The sequence below is a fragment of the Mobula hypostoma genome, chromosome 8 (genome assembly GCF_963921235.1).
Source record: "Mobula hypostoma chromosome 8, sMobHyp1.1, whole genome shotgun sequence".
NCBI lineage: Eukaryota > Metazoa > Chordata > Chondrichthyes > Myliobatiformes > Myliobatidae > Mobula > Mobula hypostoma.
The window spans coordinates 46,779,756-46,798,643 of record NC_086104.1 but is presented as its reverse complement, the minus strand read 5'-3'; the positions used below and the strand labels follow the sequence as shown (position 1 = coordinate 46,798,643).

General features: G+C 41.2%; 1 protein-coding gene across 1 annotated transcript in view; it reads left to right on the top strand.

Annotated features, from left to right (window-relative positions):
* The first annotated feature begins 10,059 nt into the window (after positions 1 to 10,059).
* The window catches only part of kctd3 (potassium channel tetramerization domain containing 3), a 93,272-nt gene continuing 84,443 nt past the window's right edge, over positions 10,060 to 18,888 (top strand). Inside the window, exon 1 of the mRNA XM_063055779.1 lies at positions 10,060 to 10,280. Coding sequence (XP_062911849.1) covers positions 10,207 to 10,280 — 74 coding nt within the window. The 5' untranslated portion in view covers positions 10,060 to 10,206. The remainder of the gene's footprint in view (positions 10,281 to 18,888) is intronic.

The following is an 18,888-nucleotide window of genomic DNA, read 5'->3' as shown; positions in this document are numbered from 1 at the left end:
CCAGGCCTCCACAGCTGCATGTGGCAACAATTTCCACAAGTTCACTACCCTTTGGCTAAAGAAATTTCTCCACATCTCTGTTTTGAAAGGGTGTCCCTCTATCCTGAGGCTGTGCCCTCTTGTCCTAGACTCTCCCAACATCGGAAATATCAGTCCTCCTCATCTCTGTTCTAAATAGACATCCCTCTATTCTGAAGCTGTGCCCTCTGGTCCTAGACTCTCCAACTATAGGAAACATCCTCTCAACATCCAGCCTATAGGCCTTTTAATATTAAATGTTTCAATGGGATCCCCCCTCATTCTTCTAAAACTCCAGTGAATACAGGCCCAGAGCTATCAACAGCAAATTGCATGTTAACACTTTCATTACCAACTTATTCTCATGAACATTCCCTGGACCACCTCTAATGCCAGAACATCTGTTCTTATACAACACTTTCAATGAGGCTCGTACACCAACTTCAATAGGTTCAATAGGTGCATTTAATGTCAGAGAAATGTATATAGTATACATCTTGAAATTCTTCTTCTTCGCAGACATCCATGAAAACAGAGGAGTGCCCCAACGAAAGAACTTGGCTCGTTAGCTGACTCTGCTAATGGCCACATGTCACAGCATTGACAAGGCCTCCTTTCATAAGCAATATATGTCTAGGGTAGACATCATTTGGGGTTCAACCATACAGGAACATCAGGATGTTTTGATTAAATGAACCTTGATTTGAGCAAATGTTGTGTGAATACTGCCCATGCACAATTATTGGTAACCCAGAAAATGACAGATCCTACACCATCATAAAATTATAAAGAAAGTATGTTTACCAATTTTCAACTTTATCAAACCGTTAACAGAAAAAGATAAAAAAGTGTAACAGCTCATTACAGTTAAACCGGTCTAAGTGTGCACCTAAATATTAGAGCTCATTTCTGTAGTAGCTGGAAATAGCTTTAGTCTCGATGCTGAATTCTCCTCGCCAACCATAGGTAGGACTTCCTTTCTTGGAACTCTCCACCTCACGAAGCACCCCTTGCAATAGGGTCTCCCCACCAGGCATCTTCCCTGGTTCCCTTCTCCCCACACCTCCTGCCAAAAGACCCCAAACCAGACATTGTCCTTCACAAGAAAACTCCTCCCACCCAGCTCATGAGAATGTTCCATGCCATCCCACTTCTGATTGGCTGACACAACATTTGTAAGTTGGACAACATGGCTCCCTATCTTTAGCCGAAGCCAAAACACACTTACCAGCAAGACACACTGCTTTTACAGAAAACTTCTAAAATAAAGTACCTCACAGCATAGAGTAGAAATCTTAACCAAAGCATTGCTCTTAGATAATGGGCCCAAAACTGCTCACAATGCTTCAAGTGCAGTCTGATCAATGCTTTATAAAGCCTTGTTTTTATATTCTAATCCTCTTGAAATGGATGCTAACATAGCATTTACTTTCCTTACCAGCAACTCAAACTGCAAGTTAACCTTTATGGAATCCTGCACAACTCGCAAATCGCTTGGCAAATCTCATTTTTAAAAAAAATTTTCTCTCCATTTAGAAAATATTCTATGCCTTTATTCATTCTGCTGTAAAGTACATGACCATACAATTTCCTACACTATATTCCATCTGCCATGTCTTTGAACATTCTCCAAATCTGTCTAAATTCTTCAACAGTCCCTGCTTCCTTAACGCTGCCTGCCTCTCCACCCAACTTCATACTGTCTGCAAACCTGGTGAAAGTCTATCAGTTTAATCATCCAAATCACTGACTTGTAACATGAAAAGAAGTGGTCCCAATACCGACCCCTGCTGAACACCACTAGTCACCAGCAGTCAACCAGAAAAGGCCCCCTTTATTCCCACTCTTTGTTTCCCGCCAGTCAGCCAATTTTCCATCCATGCTAATATCTTGTTTGTAATACCACAGGGTCAAATGCCTTCTGAAATTCCAACTGTACAGCATCCACCGGATCTCCTGCTTGTTATTTCCTCAAACAATTCCAACAGACCTGTCGGGCAAGATTTCCCCTTAAGGAAACCATGCTGACTTTGGCCTGCTTAATCATATGCCTTCAAGTACCCCGAAACCTCATCCTTAACAGTGGACTCCAACATCTCCCAACCACTGAAGTCAGGCTAAGTAGCCAATAATTTTCTTTTTTCTACCTCCATTCCTTCTTAGAGAGTGGAGTGTTATTTGCAATTTTCCAGTGCTCTGGAAACTTCCCAGAATCTAGTGATTCCTGACAGATGATCACTTCAGCTACCTCTTTAAGAGCCCTGGGATGTAGTCTATTTCGTGCAGGTGACCTATAGACCTTCAGACCTTTCAGCTTCACAAGCACTTTCTCCAGAGCAATAGTAACTACACTCACTTTTGCCCCTTGACACTTTCAAAACTTTAGCATACTGCTAGTGTCTTCCACAGTGAAGACTGATGCAAAATACTACTGTAAGTTCATCCACCATTTCTTTGCTACTTTCCAGTGTCATTTTCCAGCAGTCTAATATCCACTTACACCTCACTCTTACTTGTTCAATATCTCAAAAATATTTGGTATCCTCTTTTATGTTATTGGCTAGTTTACCTTCATATTTCATCTTTTCTTTCCTTATAAATTTTTTAGTTGCCTTTTTTTTAAAGTTTCCAAATCCTTTAACTTCCCATTAATTTTTGCTGTATTATAAGTCCTCTTGTGGGCACGTGGCCAAGTGGTTAAGGCATTCGGCTAGCGACCTGAAGGTCGTGAGTTCGAGCCCCAGCTGAGGCAGCGCGTTGTGTCCTTGAGCAAGGCACTTAACTACACAGTGCTCTGCGACGACACTGGTGCCAAGCTGTATCAGCCCTTGCCCTTCCCTTGGACAACATTAGTGTCGTGGAGAGGGGCGACTTGCAGCATGGGGAACTGCTGGTCTTCCATACAACCTAGCCCAGGCCTGCGCCCTGGAGAGTGAAGACTTTCCAGGCGCAGATCCATGGTCTCGCAAGACTAATGGATGCCTTTAAATAAGCCCTCTTATTTGATTTCATGCTGTCTTTGACATCCCTTGTCAGCCATAGTTGCCTTAGCCTCCTTTTGGAATATTTCTTCATCTTTGGTATCCTGTGACTTCCAAATTGCTCCTAGAAGCCCTAGCCATTGCTGTTCTGACATCATCTTTGCTAGTGTCCCCTTCCAATCAACTTTGGCCAGCTCCTCTCTCATGCTTCTGTAATTTCCTTTATTTCACTGTAATGCTGCTACATCTGACATTATCTCCTTATGATCACTGTCTCCAGAGGGTTCCTTCACCTTAAGCTCCCCAATGAAATGTGGTTCATTCCAGAACACCCAATCCAGAAGTGGCATTCCCCTAGTGGGCTCAACCACAGGCTGTTCTAAAAAACTATCTCATAGGCACCCTGGCAATTGCATCCCTTGGGATCCAGCACCAACCTAATATACCTGAATATTGAAATCTCCCATGATTATCTTAACATTGCTTTTTTTGTACTCCTCTTCTATCTTCCATTTTTAAAATTTATACCCTCCCCCATTCAGTTTTACTGTTCGAGGGCCTGTATATAACTCCCATCAGGGTCTTCTCACTCCTGCAGTTTCTTACCTCTACCGGGAAGAACTCGACATCTTCCAAACCTAATTCAGCTCTTTTGAAAGATTTGATTTTGTTTCTTAGCAGCAGAGCCGCACCACCCCCTCTGTCTACCCGCGTGTACTTCCAATCATCTACATTATTCCGTATACTACATGTACTTAACTGCTGTATAAAACTTTCAGTCCTGTATTCAATGCCCTTTACATCTTCAGCCCCATCACTCTGATTCCCATCCCCTGTGAAGTTGGTTTAAACCCTTTCCACAGCTCTAGCAAACCTGCCCACAAGGATATTGCTCACCACCCCCCTTGGGCTCAGGTGTAACCTATCCTTTTTGTACAGGTCATATCTTCACTAGAAGAGACCCTGATGATCCAAAAATCCGAAACCTGCACCAATTCCCTGTATTCTCTTTTCATAAACCCCTCCCTTTTCCTACCTATGTTGCTGGTACCAGTTTGTACCATGACTTCTGGCTGCTCACTCTCCATCTTTAGAATGCTGTTGACTTGATCTGAAACCTTTTTGACCCCGACACCTGGGTGGCAACATACCATCTGGGTGTCTCTTTCACATCCACAGAATCTCCTGTCTGCTCCTCTAACTATGGAATCCCCTATAATGACTGCTTTCTTCTTCTCCCCCTGCCCTTTCTGAGCCACAGAGCCAGATTCAGTGCTAGAGACATGAACGCTGTGGCTTTCGTCTGCTAAGTCATCCCTAAACTGGATTACTTAAACTGGTTTACCTGTTGTTGAGGGAAATGGCCACAGGGGCATCCTTCCCCTCTCCTGACGGCCACCCAGTTACCTATGTCCTGCACCTTGCGTGTAATTACCTCCCTGTATGTCCTTTCGATGAACCCCTCAGCCTCCTGAATGATCTGGAATTCCTCCAGTTCCAGGTACAATTCCTTAACATGGTCTGGGTGCTCTTCTTGCTGGTGTAGTCATTAAGGACACTGGAGGTCTCCTTGCCTTCCCACATCCCACAAGAAAAACATTCTACTATCCTGCCTGGCATCTGTACTGCTCTAACTGTGCAATAGAAAACAGAGAAGGAAATTAAACCAAAAAAAAACTACGTACAGCCTTCATCTTTCCACAACAAAGCACATATGAGTCAAAGTCTGAGCTTCCCACTTTAACACTGGCCCACTCCCACAATGGCCTAACTTTTTTTTATTGGCTCTTCCCGAATGCTATTATACACAATCCATCATCTCCTCGGGAACTGTGACACGCAGAATGTCCTAACTTTCCCTGCTCACTTCCTTTGAGCTCTCTCTCTGTCTCTGCAATCCAACATCTTCTTGGGAACAGTGGCGCACAGAATGCCCCAGCTGCCCCCACTTGCTTCTTTTGAACACTCTCTCCTGTACGCAATCCAATGTCTCCACAGGAAATGCCCTATTATTGCGGCCCAATTGTCAAAGCTCTAAGTTGCAAATCCATTGGGGAAGTCAGAGGATGACATCTGTGTCTGCGAGTCCAATAGAGGCTGGGGGCCCAGCCTATTCTGAGGTTAGATGACTCTGTGTGTGTGTGTGTGTGTGTGTGTGTGTGTGTGTGTGTGTATTAATGGGAGGGAGGAATGGCACTTGTTTTGCTGAACATTACAGTTACTGTTATTCTGCTGAATATTGTAGGCATGTTGCATTGGTGCCAGAAGGTTATGGAGGTACTTGCAGGCTGCTCCAAGAATGTTTTGTTTGTTGTTAATGCAAGCAATGTATTTCACTGTATGTTTTGATGTTTTTGTGATAAATGAACTTAAATCTGGAGAATATGATTTTTCAGGCAGTAGTGTCATATATAAGCAGGAAATTCAGAATGTACATAGCAAGTCATACAGAAAGAAAACAAGTCAAGATTTCAGGTTCATTGTCTTTCAGAAAATCTATGAAAAGTCGGAAATAAAGTTTTTTTTTGTCGCAGGGTAAGACGGTTGGTGGGGGGGGGGGTGGTGTGGAGAGGTGAAAGGGGAAGTCTGTGACAGACTGAAGAGTGGGAAAATCGGAATGATGTCCGGTTGTGATGCTGGCATTATTGAGCTCTGGGCATTTCTATTCAGTATAAGATTCTCAGTGATGGTGGATTGTAGGTATATAAATATAGTGATAACTTATGTTGGTGGAGGAGTTCAACAACATCTTGCCCCATTACACCAATCTTGTACTAATTAATGGCAAACTGAAATTCCTGCCAGACATGGGAATATTTTATGTGTCAGCATTAACTCATTGAATGAAAAATATGTACTTATGCTTTTACTCTTGAGTCAGGAGGATTTGAATACTTGTTTATTTGACCTTTCATGGAGATACAGCCATCATAAAGTCATGTGTGAACAGAAGGGCTAAAAAGATCCCAAATGTTTGAAACAACGATATAACTTTGCTTGACCCTGCCATATAATCTGAAAAGCTCCAAGACTAAATAGTACTTTTCATTTTAATATGGAAAGATTTCATCATGCCAAGGAGTTTTGGAGAAACGTTAATCTTTTGCATCAGTTTAAACAAATCTCCACACACATACAGTCAAAGGCTTTCCTAAAGTTCATTAACTACTACTGAAATTATACCCTGAATTCATGGCATCCGTTATGTATTGTACAATCACAAGAATTTCTACTTTGGTGGCTTATTAAAGCTCTCCATATTTGTCCTTCTGCTTTTAAATTATGTGAAATTTTAATTCCTTCCTAACACAAAAAATGTTTTGTCTTTTTTACTTTAAAAGTCACAAAATTAATTCCTCTGACTTGCCCTTTCTGGATCATCCCCATTGGTATTTTCAGCCCATCTCATCAATCTCAAGCTCTGCTGAGTTAGGCTGACATTAATAAATTCATAGCAACTACAACAGCCTTCACAGATTCTTCAGTGAAGATTTGCCTCTACGTTTGGATATAAGCCCACCTTAACACACTCAGCTCCATATATGGTTGTTTCAGAAATTATGTTATCAATAGTATTATTTGTAGGCACAGAGCTCCTCTTCAGAACTTATGCAGTTTAATCTTTTGTGTCAAATTACTTGTGCCAAAAATTGAATCGCTTTGCTACTGCTTCCAATCAATGCCTTTCAACTCATTGCCTGTGGATTTGAGGAATAGTTGTCTCAGAACTCCAGTGAACTGGCTGTGTTATACTGTAGGAACAGATTATAGACTTTGAATCTCTTGCTATAGAGGATTGGAAAGATTCCCATTGCTCTGAAAAATAAAATGCCAAGTCACTCGCTAAGTTTTACCTTCAGTTGTTATAATGGACTATTAATCACTTTGGGACATCTCCTGCTGGCCTAATTCTTTGGGTAGCATGTTTCTTTTCATTTTGGGCCTTTTCCTAAAACTTTCAGCAGCCTTCATGAGAGCTTCAGAAATTGACAACATACGCTTTGCTTCATCACTATCATCAGAATGCAACACCTTCATTTGTTTGCCCATATTTCTGTGACCTAGAAAGATGCTGTTCTGCCCATTGTGTCTATGCTGGCACAAGAAGCAAACCCATTATCCACTCATTTCCCTTCTAATTTGTCTTCCCCACATTCCCATCAACTCCCCTTGATTCTGCCATCCACCTACACTAAGGCAAATTATAGTGGCCAATTTACCTTCCAGCCCTGACAGTTTTGAGATGTAGGAGGAAACCAAGCCCACACTCCCACAGCTGTGAGGGATCAGCTCTACTATCTGTGCCATTGTGCCAACCTAACCCATAGAAAAACAAACATATGACCTTTCTGAACCCACTTGCTAACTTCATACTCTTGGCCACCATTGCAATTTCTGTAGGGATTTGTTCTCTGCTTGTATTGCAGAACCATGTCCTGAATAAATTTGCCTCGTATGTTTAATCTTATACGTTTAATCAGTATTGGTGTCTTTACTATCCACTTCCTTTACTATTATCTGGTATATCAAACAGTCTCAACTGAATTCTTTCATTTGCTATTCATCACACATTAAACATTCCACAATATTTAATTTATGAAGATTTGGAAATTGTATCTTTGTGACGGATCTCATATTTGCTGACCTGATCTTAATTGATGTGCTAAACTTGCAATTCTAGAAACATTTGACACCACTGGATTAAAATGTCCCATTAGATCTTTGCAACATCTTTGTATGTGACCTTTCTCTGTAACTTATGGCACTAGTGGACCTCAACAGCTTTTGCAGGCAGTTGTGGTTGTGAAACATCAAGTATGATCTTTTTAAACAGTGGAGCAGGCTCAATTAGTTCATATGTTCCCTCAGTTCATATGTTCTAATAGTAATGTCTCCAGCCAAACCACCATCTAATCTTCCTCTTTTTGCATATCCCCCTTTGCTCTGTTCTGTGTCCTCTTCAGTTACCTCAATGATAATTGTACCCTGAGAAACATTTCCAGTCATTCTAGATAAAGGGCAGATGGCTGATATAGCTTATATTTATATATCTCACTACTATATCTGCCTGACTGTTTGTCAGTCCTTGTTTATTTCTTTTTTTTCTGTAATTGCATGCAAGAAAATGAATCACAAGGTAGTATATGGTTACGTACATGGTTACATATATGTACTTGGATAATAAATTTATTTTTAAACTTTTTCATCATTCTCTTTTCAGAACACATATTTGCACTTGATCACTGCCTTGTAACTTCCTTAGCTAGCCACTTTCTGAACTCCTTATCTGTGAACTCTTCAGTGTTCTGCATACTAAGAATAGTCTTTCTTTTACTTCCTAGGTAGTAACTGAGGAAAAAGGATGACTTGATTCCACTCTGGCTATGTGAGGTTCAACGGAGGCCAATTTGGGAACCATCAGCTCTTTCACAGATGGGGTACAGGGTGCTGATGGATGGGTGAGCAGTATTAGCCAATGAAGTCCTTCCACACTGTTGTGAGATTTTATATGAAAATGGTACATTTACCAATGAAGTCTACTTTATTGTAAGTCGATATTCAACAGATGGTTGCCTCTGGTGCAACAAAGTACTGAAATTATACCTGATATATTTACAATTACATTCACACAGTGGTAATAGGAAAATGTCAGACATTATTTATTGAAAGTCAATGATCAAAAGATGCTCGTGTTTGGTACAATAACACATTAAAAGTTATGACTGCTATGTTTAAAATTCCATTCACAGTACAGTATCAGGACAGTGTCAAAGTCAAATGTATTGCCACCTGTCCAAGTACACGTACACACCGCAATGAAAAACTTACTTGCAGCATTATCATAGGCACATAGTATCAGATATGCACCAGTCACTAGACAAAAAGATGAGCATAAATTAAAAACAATTTTAACAAGAAAGAACACAGTTAGAACACAAGAAAATCCATTGTAGTGCAAGGTGGTCAAAGTGGTCATGATTGCTATACCGAGTTAGCGATTGCAGTTGCGGTTGTGTAGGCTGGTTCAAAACCCGAATGGTGGAAGGGAAGCACCTGTCCTTGAACCTGGTGGTGTGGGATTTCAGGTTATTGTACCTATTGCCTGATGGCAGCCGCAAGAAGATGGCATGCCCGGATGGTGGCAATCTTTGGAGATAGCCTCTCACGTAGGAACTTCGTGGGGAGAGATGCTCTGTGATGTGTTGGGCTGAGTCCACAATTCACTGCGGCTTATTTTCCTGTTCTTTAGAATTGCCATCACAGCCCATGTTGCAACCAACCAGGATAATTTTAACAGTGCGCCAGTATAAGTTAGTTTGTGTTCAGTAACATGCCAAACCTTCCTAATCTCCGAAAAAAGTTAAACTGATGCACCTTCCTCGTGATTGCATCTATGGGCTGGGTCCAGGACGGGTCATCTGATATGTTAATACCCAGGAATTTAAAACTGCTGACTGATCACTGCTGATCCCCCAGGGATAATTGCCCTCCTTTCCCTTCATGAAATCAGTACTGTAATTAGTTCTATCGTTTTACTATTACATAGCAATTTACGCCCCCCCCCGCAAATTCAGTAATGTCTGGCAAAACACTAAAAGCTATACTTGATATATTTACAATTACTGTCACGCTATCAGGACAATGTCAGAATTTGACTCTCTTACTGAACTGAAAGTCATTGCTCAACGGTTGTCAGGATCTGGTAAAACAATGTATCAAAAGTTATACTTGACATATTTACAATTACTTTCACGCTGCAATATCGCGATGATGTCAAGTTATTACACAGCAATTTTACTCTCCAAACATAAATGTTGGTATGTTTTCAATCAGGAGAAAAAAGTCCCATATAAATAATATAGACTGGGATTAAAAAGATGGTCATGAAAATACAGAGCAACACAGATATAGAAATATAGAGCATCTTCTTGTGCTTGTGAAAATACAGACGTCTGCTTAAGTTTCAAATGGGAAGTGAAGCGAAGGCTGGTGGACGTAGAGAGCGGGCGAGGGAGGTGCAGTGTGTCTGCTCGAGCGGCTGGGGCGCTGTGACGTGACTGCGCCCGGCAAACGGGCGGGCGTGGGGAGGCGGCCGAGCGCCTGCAGCTGGGCCTGGTCCTCTGTGAGATGCCTGCGGGAAGATCGTGATGTAGGGCCGCAGCTACGTTGACCGAGGCTGGGCTCAGCTGAGTGGTGTGTGGCAAGAATGGCAGGGAACTGTAGCAACTTCGCGGCGGCAGCGGCTGGCGAGATCATCCAGCTGAACGTGGGCGGCACCAGGTAAGGTGGGGGGCCGGCCTGGCACCAGGCGAGTGGAACAGAGTAACGCGTCGCTGCGGTGGTGGGGAGGGGTTGGCTGGAATTTGGGCCGGGGACGAGAATCTGTATAACTAACCCTCCTCACTCGGATGGGATCCCCTGATCGATCCTCTCTACCCTCGAATTTCTTAATTAGCTCGTTAACACTGTCTCCCCGGGGAACCTCAACAAACGATGTCAGCTGTGGCACAGTGCTTGGCTCTCTCGTTCTTGACATCTCACCCCAGAGTTTGCTCCCAAATTCCAGCCTAGCATAAGAAGTACTGTGCAACATCAGCAGCCTTTTGACGCTTTGTTTTCCCAGGTGTGTGTAAAAGTACACTTGCATAGAATTCTTTTGAAGAAAGATATTTCCTGGTCATTATTTATCCCCTATCCAACATTGAAAAATATCTTCAGGCTGTGATCATTTTGTTTGCGGGAGCTTGTTGCACACGTATTTCCTACATTTGCGATATTAAAATAGATGTAAAATGATTTGAACATTCTACATGGGGCATTTAAAACATAAATAATGTGACGACATTAAGTCAGTTCTTCCATTTAAATCATAGCTGGCCATGTGTCTTTATTCCTGCTGTTTTTCCATATCTCTTAATTTCGTTTTGAGTTAGAAGGGTGTAAAAATACATTGTAAACAATTTTGAACAATACTATAGGGAATGATTATAGCAAACCAAACTGGACTCTTTTAGAGAAATAAAAAACCTTTTTGAAAAATGAAATCAAATCTATAGAAAGAAGTTACATAGTTTTGGAAGGTGTAGAATTGGGTAGAGTTACGAAACTGCAGGAATAATAAGACCCTGACAGGCCTCTGAACAGTAGCCAGGATGTAGGCTACAAATTACAATGGAAGATAGAAATTACATGTAAAAAGAGCAAGGTTACAATAGTGATGAGGGATTTCAATTGTGCAGGTAGATTGGGAAAATCAGATTGGTGCTGGATCCCAAGAGTTGGAATTTGTAGAATGTCGACCAGATGGCTTTTTAGAGCAGCTTGTGTTTGAGCCTGTGAAGGGAAAGGCAATTTTGGATTGGGTGTTGTGTCCCTAGATTTTATGAGGGAGCCTAAACTAAAGGAATCCTTCGGAGGCAGTGATCATAATATGATCAACCCTGCAGCGAGAAAGGGAGAGGCTAAAGTCAGATGCGTCACCATTACAGTGGAGTAAAGTGAAGGCACGAGAGAGGAGCTTGTCAAAGTTGATTGGAAGGGAATACTAGCAGGGAACACTAGAAATACCTAGAGTTTCTGGGTGCATTTCAGAAGTTGCAGGATAGAAACATACTAAAGTTGAAGAAATATTCTTGAGAAAGGATGAGTCAACTGCGGCTGACAAGGGAAGTGAAAGAAAGCATAAAATCAAAAGGGAGGGCATATAATATAGCGAAAATTAGTGGGAAGTTAGAAGATTGGGAAACTTTTAAAAACAAACAGAAGGCAGCTAAAATATCTATAAGGAGAAAAAAGATGAAATATGAAGGTAAACTAGGTTTTTTTCCAGATGTATCAAAAGTAAAAGTGAGGTGAGAGTGGATATTGGACCACTGGAAAATGCTGCTGAAGAGGTAGTATTGAGGGACAAAGAAATGGCAGATGAACGTAATAAGTATTTTTGCATCAGTTTTGACTGAAAGGCACAAGCAATATGCCAAAAATTCAAGAGTGTAAGGGGGCAGAGGTAAGTGTAGATGGTATTACTAAGGAGAAGGTGCTTGGGAAGATGAAAAGTCTGAAGATAGGTAAGTCATCTGAAACAGATGGGCTACAACCCAGAGTTTTGAAAGAGGTTGCTGAAAAGATTGTGGTGTTATTTATAATGATTTTTCAAGAATCACTAGATTCTGGAATGGTTCTGGAGGACAGAAGAATTTCAAACGTCACTCCACTTTGAAGTAGGGATGGAAGCAGAAGAAAGGAAATTACTGTTATAGGCAAGTATTAGCTTGACTTCAATGGTTGGGAAGATGTTGGAATCCATTATTTAGGATGAGGTTTCAGGCTACTTGGAGGCATATGATCAAGAAGGCCAAAGTCAGCATGGTTTCTTTGAGGAAATAAGAAGCAGGATAGACAAAGGAGAGTCAGTGGATGTTGTTTACATGGATTTTCGGAAGGCCTTCGACAAGGTGGTGCACGTGAGGCTGCTTATCAAAATAAGAATATTATAGGAAAGATATTAGCGTGGTCGAACATTGGTTGACTGACAGGAGGCAGCGTTGGAGTAAAGGGGTCTGTTCTGGTTGGCTGCCAAAAAGTGATGTTCAGCAGGGGTCGGTATTTGGACTGCATTTCATGTTATATGCCAGTGATTTGGATGATGGAATTGATTGCATTGTCACCAGGTTTGCAGCTGAGATGATGGTAAGTAGAGAGTCAGGTATTGCTGACGAACCAGGGAGTCTGTAGAAGGACTTGGACAGATTGGGGGAATGGACAGAGTGGCAGATGCAATATCGTGCAGGGAACTGTATGGTCATTCACTTTGGGAAAAGGAATAAAGGCATTGTCTATTTTCTAAATGTGGAGAAAATTCAAAAATCAGTGATGCTAAAGGACTTAGGAGTCCTAGTGCAGGATTCCCTAAAGGTTAACTTGCAGGTTGAGTTAGTTGTAAGGAAGGTAAATATAATGTTAGCATTTGTTTTGAGAGGACTAGAATATAAAAGCAAGGGTGTAATGTTGAGGTCTTATCAGGCATTGGTCAGACTGCACAGAGTATTGTGATCAGCTTTGGGCCTCTTATTTAAGAAAAGATGTGCTGACATCAGAGAGGGTCCAGAGGAGATTCATGAGAATGATCCTGGGAATGAAAAGGTTAATGTATGAGGTTTGTTTGATGGGTCTTGGCCTGTACTCGCAGGTAGAAGAATGAGGGGGAAATTTCATATAAAAACACATCAAATATTGAAATGCCAAATTAGAGTGGGTGCGGAGGGCATATTTCCTATACAGGTTTTCCCTGCCATCCGAAGCTAGAGCGTTCCTATGAAACAGTTCGTAAGCCGGAGTGTCGTAAAGCGAAGAAGCAATTACCATTTATTTATATGGGAAAATTTTGTGAGCGTTCGCAGACCCAGAAATAACCTACCAAATCATGCCAAATAACACATAAACTCTAAAACGACAGTAACATATAGGAAAAGCAGGAATGATATGATAAATACACAGCCTATATGAAGTAGAAATACCTTTCCACAATCATTGCTGGCCCTGTTCTTCGGAGCGAAAATCTCATGCAAGCGCTTTCAGCAGAAAATCTCACACAAGCGCTGTTGGCAAGAACACTCTCTCCAGTAACCTTTAAGCTATGAAACTGCTAAATCATACCAAATAACACATAAAAATACACAGCCTATATAAAGTAGAAATAATGTATGTACAGTGTAGTATCACGGGAATCGGGAAGACAGCGCAGAGCACACTGATGATGGTGTTGGAGTTTGGGTGGTGCAGTGGCCCCCACCCTCCGGGCCGCTGACCGATACCGATCCGTGGAGCATGCAGGGGTACAGCGGTAGCCGGGAGGCACACAGCCCATAATTGGGGGCCCAGATCAGAGGCGACGCAATCGGCAATCACCTCTGATCTGGGCCGACATTTACGTGTCAGGTGGCACTTAATTAATTAGCATGTTTATTTCGGCTTTTTTCTTAAAGATGTGCTGTGTGCCTCCTGGCTACCGCTGCATTCCCCGCGAATCGTTATCTGTCTGCGGCCTGGGGGTTGGGGTGATGGGACACGGAGGTGTCATCTCATTGTCATCTGTTTCCATTAGGGCAGGCAGGTCATCTTCTATGCCTGCCCGCCTCGATGTAAAAGGTCGAGGTTCGTTGTCTGCTGTGGCTGATGTGGAAGGCTTGCTTGACTGCTGAGCTTCGCGCATATTTCTATCATACAGTTCTTTGTAAGCACTCAAACCATCTTGCAAATATGCCCTAAACCTACGTACCCTTTCAAAATTAAAGTCATACTTTTATCATTGCAGCGAAACTTTCACATAGTTGTTTCACGTTCAGTTCCTGGACGACTTCTCTTTCGCTACTGAATTTGGTTTCGATTGTTATCCTTTCCTCTTCCAATTGCATCAGCTCTTCATCTATCAGTTCTTGGTCATGGGATGCCAAAACCTCTTCAATATCATCTTCGTCAACTTCCAAAAGCCAAACTCACTTTGTCCTTGCTTCGTTCACCATGATCAAAACGCTTAATTATGTCTAGTTTTATGGTAAATGTAACACCCTTACGAGCTCTTTTAGGCTTTTCCGATACCTTAGAACTCATCTTGCAAACGGCTGCTCACAGGCATGTGTTTAAGCAATGCTGGCGAGAATGCAGTTCCGAATCCGGGGGAGAGCAGCTGCTCGGGGCGCATGCTGCTTTTCCCTGCGTGCTGCCTTTCTTCTTAACAGTGAAAACACCTTCTGCTAGCAAAAACAGGTAACTAATGTAGGTCTTTCGTAACAGTGAGGTTTCGTAAAGCTAATGTTCGAAAAGTGGGGGACACCTGTAGTGGGTGAGTCTAGGACCAGAGAGTTTTTGGTCTTTCTACAAATATTGCAGATGGTCATATTTAAAAGCAGCATCAAGCTGTTGGAGAGAAAGTATCAAAAGTAGTCACTGGTTGGGTTTTGTCAATTTTCCAAGCTGTGTTGCTTTCTAAGTAAGTTCCTTGCAATTGAAGATAAACAAAATCGTGAACTGGTTGATAGTAAACCCGGGAGATTACAATAAACAATTCCCTTGATTCACTGTTCTGCTTTCTCTATCCCTTGATGAACCTCTTGTGTATTATAGCCATTTGTATTTACTGGATGCATGAGCAATTGCAAGTACTAATGGTTATTATACACTTTTTTTTTGTTGTGCTGGAGAAAGTCTAAAGTGCATGGATTTTATCGTGTTATTTGCAATTGGTAATAATCTTCTCAGAGTCCCCATGTGGAGAGTCCTGTTATGAGTGGATGTACAGTGGTATTAAAATACTGGTGATTATATATTGAACAAAGCAATTGTTTCCCGGAGTTAGTTTATGCAGTAATTGAGACAGGAAGATTTCACCCTGTACTCATTTCAAAGGCAGGCCAGACTAATGAGCGCACAGTCTCCTGGGTCAGCAGGGTTTGAGTTCGATGTGAAATGAGTTTGGCAGTCTCAGTCCAGCTGATCATGGGTCTAGGCCAGTGGATACAGCTGACGTTAATTAAACACGAATGTTCTCTTTATTTGGAAGCTAGAGGATATTTTGATGTGTGAAAAAGGGAAATGTTATTGATACAGCAGTAAGTGTAGTTGAATAAATCCTCCATATTCGTGACATTATTGAGCTGTGTTGGGGTAAAAGCAGAAAGACCTTTACAGATTTGTTAGCAATGCCATCTTCACTCGTAAAGTGATTGTTCTGGATATTTCAAATTGGTCGAGGTCTAGTATGATGTTAGGTTCCCTTACATTGAACATAACCAAAACAAAGTTGACTTTAGTGGAATATTTCAGAAAACTTTATAAGGTTTCTCATTGTAGCAGCTATATGATCATTATAAAGTGGGGTTTAGTCAGTCAACATTACTGAGCAGAAATTGAACTGTCCCAAGTAGAATGGATTGTATAGTGCTGCAGATTAATGTATAATGTGCTGGAATGTTGGAAAAGCTTGAAGCAATAATTACTATAAGGTAAATTGTGTCTAAATTTTGTTCCTTTCTGTGGTGTTCAGGAGATATTTTTGATACATTTTGAAAATGTTATATTCTAAATTCATGATAGAATATAACATTTAGAATATAACAAACTGATCTAAATTGTTTCAGAATATAGACTTATAACCCATATCTTAATTGTGGGAAGAAATCTTTTGTTAAGTAGTACAGCTAGTTCTGAAAAGATTGCTGTAACAGCACCTTGTAGTCAATTGATAGTTTATTTCTTTGAAAAAAATGATTGTTCTGGATATAAGCTCTCGCTGTTTTGTAGATGTGAGAATGTAAAAACTTCACTGTTTAGTCTCTGTAGGAGGGAGGTAATTGGCTAAGAAGTCTAATTTATTTTCACCCAATTGGAGACTACAGTTTAGTACTCGGAGAAATATCAATGCATAATTTTGTAAATTGAGAAGGTTCAGTATTTTCTTTGAACAGTTGCTTATGGGATTATGAGAAAATGTCACTTCTGCTGAAACCAGTTTACACTTAAGAAAAGATTTAGTTACTGCAAATAGTGACTGCTATAATTGGAAATCTTGCATTTTATATATGAAAAGAAAATCTGTCAGCCAAATAGTTTTTTTTTGTATTTCTTAGGCAATCAGCAGTTAAGAAAACTTTTTTAGCTGTAATTTATCAATAAAGTTGAATAGGAACATTAGGAAAAACTCATGTATACTTTATTGGTGACATATAAACCTGTGGTCTTTAAATTTTTTTAAAAACTTTGGTTGTTGAATGTTTTAAAATTTATGGTTTGCCAAAATTATATTCTACCAGTAAAGGACTTGTGAGGTCACAGTCAGCACTCAGTGGGCCAAAGTGCCTGCCATAGGCATGGCCATCGTACAAAATTATATTAACTAAGTAAAAGACAGAAAAAATCTTGCCAGTTATCTGCCCCTGAAATCTAGCCATTCAACTAATAAGGCAAAACTCCATATCATTCAGAAAAAGCACGTAAATGTTGAATATTTTTGTTCAGAAAACTAGCTATTCAGATTAATCTTAAGGCAAGAAGTTTACACTCACCCCAGTCAGGAAGATAGGCATAATTCCTCCTTGTCCATTCTCAAAATCACTCAGCCACAGCTTTATCTGAGAATCTGTCTAGTTCTTGCATGTATGTTTGTCTTGAACAAGAGTAAAATCTAGGACAAAACAAAAGCTGCTGAAGGCAAAGAGATGGTCAGTGTTCTGTATCGAGACCCTCCAAAGCAGGGGTTCCCAACCTGGGGTGCATGGACCCCTTGCCTAATGGCATTGGTCCATGGCATAACAAAGGTTGGGAACCCCTGTTGCATAGCTTGGAGTATTTATGGAAATTCAAAAATTTTACAAGCCATTGGTGCTTTAAAAAGTGATTTTTTTGAAATTGCAGATAGCTGGATCTTGAGGGCTTGATAGACACCAATGGGAGTTGAGTTCTTACTGAAAGACTTTAACTACAGTTCCTCCAAGTCACCAGGGGACACTAGTTGACCACCTCATTTATAAATTCTTTCAGGAAGTAGTAGTTATGGAGATTCTTGATTTGCCTTGTCTAGACTCTCTTACTTTTAGAGGAAGATTAGCATCCTGCATCAATTTCACACGGGTAAACATTTTTCGGAGGTAGGGCATTTATTGCAATATAAAACTTAGCAAAACTAGTGTTGCTGGCAAATCCAACTTAATACCATCTCAAGCTATCTGCTGGGGGAACTCAGCAGTTGAACAACATTCTTGGAGGATGTGTGATATCAGAGGAAAATTATTGATGTTTCAGTTTGAAAACTTGCATCATGAATTCATTTCAAAGTTGCTGGTGTTGCTTGGCCTGCTGCGTTCACCAGCAACTTTGATGTGTGTTGCTTGAATTTCCAGCATCTGCAGAATTCCTGTTGTTTGATCATGAATTCATTTTCCACTCTGCAAATGCTGTAAAACATGCTGAGTTCCTCCAGCAGACTGAGTTGCTTCTTATTCCGACACTGCAGTATTTTGCGTCTCTGGTAGCACTTCCCCAATTGAAGTTAAAAATTCTCGGGAGGGGAAAAGGGAAAGAAAAAAAGTTGTTTATAAAGAATTTTTCAGGGTTTGTTAGCGTGATTACGTTACTTAAAAATAATTCAGCATTTTGGACTGTTGACCTAGCAAGCCAAGTTCTGATCACTTCTTTTAATAAGGGAATTTTAGGAGGAGGAGAAGATGGCGGCGTGATGCAGCTTACGCGGCCGCTCAGGTGAATTATATCTGTAATCTGTCAAGTAGGGGGCCGTGCACAATTCTGATTTGATGGAGGCAGTCGTGAGAGAACGGAGGAACACTGGAGAAACTTCTGAAATGCCCTTTTCACTGCCGCTGTTACTGTGTGATCCTGAATCTCCGGAGGGGAAGGCCCCGAATCCTCGGCTTTGCTTATTGCTCGGCGGCCGGGACAGGGTTGAAGCGCTCGGCAGAGGTGGTGCTCGGTGCTCAGTGTCGAAAGGCTGGTCGGAGGCTCGAAGTTTTCGGACGGACTCAGAGTCGGCTGCCGTTGGGTGCTTCCAATGCATCGACAGTTGTCGATGCCCGGAGGTTTATGGCAGAGAGAGTTTCTCCCTTCTGCCACCTGCTATCGGGGACTATCGGGAGTCGATCGGAACTTTGAGACTTTTTTTTACTGTTCCCATGGTATGTTCTTTATCAAATTATGGTATTGCTTTGCACTGCTGTAACTCTATGTTATAACTATGTGGTCTTGTCAGTGTTAGTCTTTGGTTTGTGCTTTTTTTTGTCATATCACTCTGGAGGAGCATTGTATCATTTGTTAATGCATGCATGCATTTCTAAATGACAATAAACGAGGACTGAGTGTCCTCATAATCTAATCTAATCTA